General features: G+C 53.2%; 1 protein-coding gene across 1 annotated transcript in view; it reads left to right on the top strand.

The window, feature by feature from the left end:
- Nucleotides 1–4940, top strand: part of SIDT1 (SID1 transmembrane family, member 1) — a gene marked incomplete at its 5' end in the record, with an annotated part of 28338 nt that extends 23398 nt beyond the window's left edge. Inside the window, 6 exons of the mRNA XM_009699589.1 lie at nucleotides 449–525; nucleotides 1649–1695; nucleotides 2514–2619; nucleotides 2937–3047; nucleotides 3796–3909; nucleotides 4878–4940. Coding sequence (XP_009697891.1) covers nucleotides 449–525; nucleotides 1649–1695; nucleotides 2514–2619; nucleotides 2937–3047; nucleotides 3796–3909; nucleotides 4878–4940 — 518 coding nt within the window. The remainder of the gene's footprint in view (nucleotides 1–448; nucleotides 526–1648; nucleotides 1696–2513; nucleotides 2620–2936; nucleotides 3048–3795; nucleotides 3910–4877) is intronic.
- Nucleotides 4941–5382: the final 442 nt, after the last annotated feature.

Below are 5382 nucleotides of genomic sequence, written 5' to 3'. Positions count from 1 at the left end.
GGAATGCCTTGAGTGTGCTCTGCCCCTCTAGGACCCTCTAAGGGCTGTGGGATCTTTCTGCTGTTTCCCTGCTCTGGCAGCTTGTTCCATGGAAGGTGCTTTTCCCCCTTCCTGCACACACATCTCTCTTCTGGCAGTTGCAAAGCCAGCCTGCCTATGTGTACAGACAGGGCCTATTTGACTTCTGGGCAATGCTAGTGTAGAGGGGATTTTTATTTATTTATTTATTCAAACCTGTTGTTCTGGCCAAATGTGATCCATATCCTGAGGTGGCTGCCCTTCTGCTCAGCGCAGACTGGTCCCAAAGGGCAAGAAATGAATCTGACACCTTGACCATCCCCAGGCTGGGTTCTGTGTTGTCAGCTGGTGGGTGTTCACGTCTTTCCTCATAGGCATTTTGGAGCTCACTCTGCTGGCTGTTCTGGCTTTTTATCCTCTTCTTTGACAGACTTGGGGATATTTCGACGGGCACTGATGGTGCTGTACACGGACTGTATTCAGCAGTGCAGTCGACCAATGTACATGGTAGGTGATTTCTCATCTCAGCACCCTTCTCAGCAATTGCTCACTTTCTAGGTAATGTGCAGAGGAAAGAGGAGTTGCTATTTGAAAAAGTGATGCTCCCTGCTTCCCTTCTTTGCCCTCTCCCAAAATGTTTGAGTAAGTGTAGATCCCCACTGGAGCGGTTTACCTCCCGCCTCCAGGCCTCCCCTGATCTCAGGCTTGGTGAAGAAAACATCAGAGCAAAGGTGATACAAGCATGATAGGATTTGCCTTTGCTCTTGCTCTCTGGAGCATCCGTTCAAAGGAATGGGTACGAGGCTCTGGGGAAGGCAGTGACTGTTTTGGCTCCATGGCTTAAGCCACAGCTATTGCTATTTCTACAGCACCTCAGGGCAGACAGCAAAAAAAGTAAGAAATAGTAGCTGTTAGCTTGTGTCCCACTGATTACTTTTTTTCTTGGTACACAGTGCTAATTAGGGCTTGAAGCCAAATGAAGTTTTTATCCATGAGCATTTTTTGGTTTTTTAATTCTCCCATCTCTAAATAAGTGTCAGAGTTTTGCAAGCAAAACTACGTGCACTCAGGCATAACGTAAGCCTGGCCAGCCTGAGATAGCTACATCATGAAAGCAGCTGTAAGTACAAATGTACATGCCCCACAGATGTAACCCTTCTGCCTGCTGTAGTTAGTGCCTCCCTAGCTAATGGTGAGACGGGTGAAAAAAGGATCTGCGGATACGTGCAGGATGCTATCCAAAGATTCCCCTGCTGCCTCTTTCAAGCACGTCCTTTCTCTGTGCAATAATTTTTCTCTAAAATGGTGGGAGGGAAGGAGTCTAACTAGAAAAACAGTGGAAACAATCAAAGGATTTGTAGAACCTCCTGAGGCTGATCCTGAAGTGCTGGACTTGTCCTCTTTTAGACGTTTAATCTCCTTCTTGCAACACTTCCTTCAAATTTGTGAGGGCCAGAGTAGTTGCCATCTGGCAAAAGCTCCCACAGAGCAAACTTCAGAGCCAGGTGCATGTCTGTCTGTATGAGCCAGACTCCAAATCCTCGCATAATGATATCCTCAATTTCTGAGGCAAAGACCTCTTTTTGCATTTCCTTTTGCTTTCATATGATCATCAGTGTCTTCTCTTCAGGACAGGATGGTGCTGCTCATTGTTGGAAACCTGGTCAACTGGTCCTTGTAAGTATTGGGGTGTTGGTGTCTTGTGTACTTGTGCATGTGGGCAGCAGGATTCAGTACTGACACACAGGTGGCCTGAAGTGACAGGGAACTGCAGCAGTGTCTGTGCAATAATCCTGTGCTTGGGCCCTTCTGATGTGTTTTTGGCAAGGAACGTGGTCTGATGAGCGCTGATGGTGGGCAGATCCATGGGATGCAATGAGGCAGTACAGAGCTACATGAGGCATCCCTGAGTGTTTCAGCTGGTGCTGTCTCATGGCTCAGGTCTGAGTGAGCTTGTGTAGGGCTGGCCTGGTAACTGTGGTGCTGCGTTGTACTGTACGTGTGCTTCCCATGTAGCTGGGAGGTCTCTGGCGCAGCCACGGTGCAGGAGACCTGACAGATGCTCCTTAGTCACGGTCACGGAACCTGGCTCAGCAGTAACTGCATGGATCGGAGGGATTGGCTCTTGGATGAGACCTAAAATCATTGCCTCAACCTCTTGCTTGTCACTAAAGCTGCTTCTCAGAGACCTGCCTTCTGCTCAACAGATATGTCTGGGGCCAACTCCTACCAAATGAGATGTGTTTGACCGTGGGTTGGAAGCAACCCAGGATCCTTGTCTGTCCCCTGGGGTTCTCCGTTTGCTCTCAGCAGCTGACCATGGCCCAGTTTGCTCAGCAGGGAGCAGAGACGAATGGTGTATTTCCTCCAGGGATTTGGGAGGCCGTGGCGGTGTTGCTGTGGCCTGGGGGGACAGTGGGTGGCTGTCAGGTTGGGGATGTACCCTGTCCCAAGTGAAAGAGGCTGTCTAATGTCCCTTCTTCCCTCTCTCTCAGTGCTATCTTTGGACTGGTGTATCGGCCCAGAGACTTTGCCTCCTACATACTGGGGATCTTTATCTGTAACCTGTTGCTGTATCTGGCTTTCTACATCATCATGAAGGTAAAGATAGGCAGCTGTAGGTGTCTCTGGGGTGCCTATCCCCAAAGGGGAAAGGATGGGCCTCTTTTCTGGCTGCAGTTTGGGTTTCTGTGGTGCTGCAGAGGGATGTGGGAGGAGCCTTTGTGGAGCTCAGGATGGGACAAGGTGTTGGTGTTGGGGAGGTATGCTGTGTGGCCATCTTGGGGGTGGCTGGGCTGTGTCTGCCTGGGGTGGGCAGCCCTTTGCAGATGGTCCAGGCTGGCATGTCAGCCTTATGCATGGCTCTGGCCCCTGGGAAGTACTCAGGGCGCATTGTGAGGCTATGTCCCTGTTTGCAGCTCCGCAGCTCTGAGAAGCTCCTGCCCATCCCCATGTTCTGCATCGTGGCCACTGCAGTGGTGTGGGCAGCTGCCCTCTACTTCTTCTTCCAGACCCTCAGCAGCTGGGAGGTAAAGTTCCCCTTTCACTCTCCTGTCTATCTCCATCTGTCATCTTTCCTCCCTGTTGTTCGTTTTACACAAAAAGTACTCTGGGGAAGAGTCTTGGGCTGCTCAGGGAGAGCTGAAAGGGTTCAACTCCTTCAGCAGACTGGGAAGGGAGCATGGGAAGCTGTGCTGAGCCAAAAATGACTGTATGCATGTAGCTGTGGAGAGACTATTTATGACCCAGGTGGTCCAGAGGTATCTGGCCCTCACCAGGGGACAGAGGAGGAGCTGGGGATCTGAAAGCAAAACTGGGCAAATCCTCACCAGTGCTGGATAGAAGATTTTCCCCTGGAGCACATGGCCAATGGGGAATAACCTGCCTTGGGTTCTGGGGGCTCTCCGTGGCCTGGGAGTCTCTTAAGTCCTGACTGGATGCCTTCTAACAAGATGTCTTGTCCATCTCCATGGAAGTGAGGGGCTTGCTGCAGGGTAATCTGGTGGAGGCTGTGCAGCTTGTGCTATGAAGGACCTCAGATGCAGAGACCAGAGGGTTCCTCCTAGCTGTGGGTTGTGGCCCCAGATCCATCTCCAGGTCTAAGTAGGACATTGCGTTCCTGCCCTGATCTCACTACATGGCTGGCCAGCACAGTGTTTTTCTCTGGCTTCTGCATGGAGGGTTAAGATGGGGCGATCTCCAGAGGGTCCAATGTGGCCAGCAAGGGTCCAATGTGTGAGTAGATATCAGGTCCTGATGCCCTGCCCACTCCCCTAGGAGACTCCAGCAGAGTCCCGGGAAAAGAACCGGCCATGCATCCTGCTGGGCTTCTTTGATGATCATGACGTCTGGCACTTCCTCTCTGCGGCTGCCTTGTTCTTCTCCTTTCTGGTGAGTCCTGCTGAGCCCCCCACTCTGTTGTATGGCCTCATCCTCTCCTTTTCCTCCTTGTCCCCCTCTATCCACGTGGAGCTGTGGCTGCCCCAGGACCCCCCCGAACTGCCCCAACTCCTCTGCTTGGCTCTGCCTCCAGACATCTTTCACAGTGGGCTCTTCCTTGTCAGTGGGATCAGGGATCAGGCTTTCCCCTTTGGCTTGTTGCTCCTTGTGCCTCCTGGCCTCAAATTCCCTCTGGGGCTGTGGGTCACACAGCTGTTGTGGGGAAGCTGAGGGGCTGCTGGTGTGACCAACCCTCTCACGGGTTTGTGAGGACCTCCCAGGAAGGGGCCCTACTCCCTTTGACCCAGGCAGTAGGGTCACTGGTGTGGAGCTTAGCTCACTTGTCACTTTCCATCGCTTCCATAGTTGACCCCTGTGCTCTTCTACTTGGTACCTCTTTTCAGGCCTGATGGTTTGTGTGGTGGCAAAGGTGGATGCCTCCCCTGTGATGAGACCACAGCATAGTGTTTTGGGGAAGTGGAGAGAGAGACCTTAACTCTAGCCGTGCAAGGCACAAACTGCTTGCAAAGGAGCTGCCTGGCCACTTGCAATGCCTGAGCTGTGGTCAAGCAATTCCCACCCTGCTGCATCCTGGATGGCTCTTCAGAGGCTAGTGAGGAGGGACCAGTTTACAAGCAGCGTCTCCATCACGGTTGGGGCAGGATTACCTGCTCAGGTCCTTGCAGCGCTGTAGGCAGAGCTACCTGTCAGCTGTGCTGCCAGAGTGACTTGCTGGGAGTGTTACAGAAACAAAGTGAATCTGGCAAATCTACATGGGTTGCACTCCTGACTCCTGTACATGCTGGAGATGTGACTGAGGTGGAGCCCCCCTCTGATGAGATGCCATTGGGAGGTGGTCATTCTCCCCAGCCGTGGGCTGGTCAGGGAGACCTGAAGCCGCCTCGTCCTTTCCTTCTCAGGTGCTGCTGACCCTGGATGATGACCTGGACACAGTGCGCAGGGACAAGATTCCGGTGTTCTGAGTCCCAGGCGATGGGGGCGCGCCGGCGTCCCAAACCGCTCAGCCAAAGGAACCGGGCCACTGGTGTCTGTGGGGAATAAGCCTGCTTCCATGGCCGACAACCCCGTGGGAGCAGGGGAGCCGGATCCCACAGCAAGCATGAAGGGGTGCTGCAGTAACTGAGGTGGGACCAGGAGGGAAGATGATGTTTTCTCCTTTCCCACCACATCCTCTGGGGCAGGCATGACCCAGCGGCTGAGGCCCGTGCACAGCCCTCTGGCTTGTGGGTGCTGGAGCCAGTGAAGAGGGAGGAAACAGGAGGTGTGTGTGAGACCTTTGCTTCCCCTCCTCCCTGCTGATGCGCTCCGCTTCCTTGCCGATGAGCAGGCTTAAGAAGTGCAATGCAGCTGCTCTGGCATCGGCAGCCAGTGCCTGTACCCTGCAGGCTGCTGCCCTCGGAGCGT

Source organism: Cariama cristata, unplaced genomic scaffold, assembly GCF_000690535.1.
Source record: "Cariama cristata isolate BGI_N322 unplaced genomic scaffold, ASM69053v1 scaffold18004, whole genome shotgun sequence".
NCBI classification, from domain to species: domain Eukaryota; kingdom Metazoa; phylum Chordata; class Aves; order Cariamiformes; family Cariamidae; genus Cariama; species Cariama cristata.
Note: the sequence above shows the minus strand (reverse complement) of the source record. Positions and strands in the feature narration are given on the sequence as shown.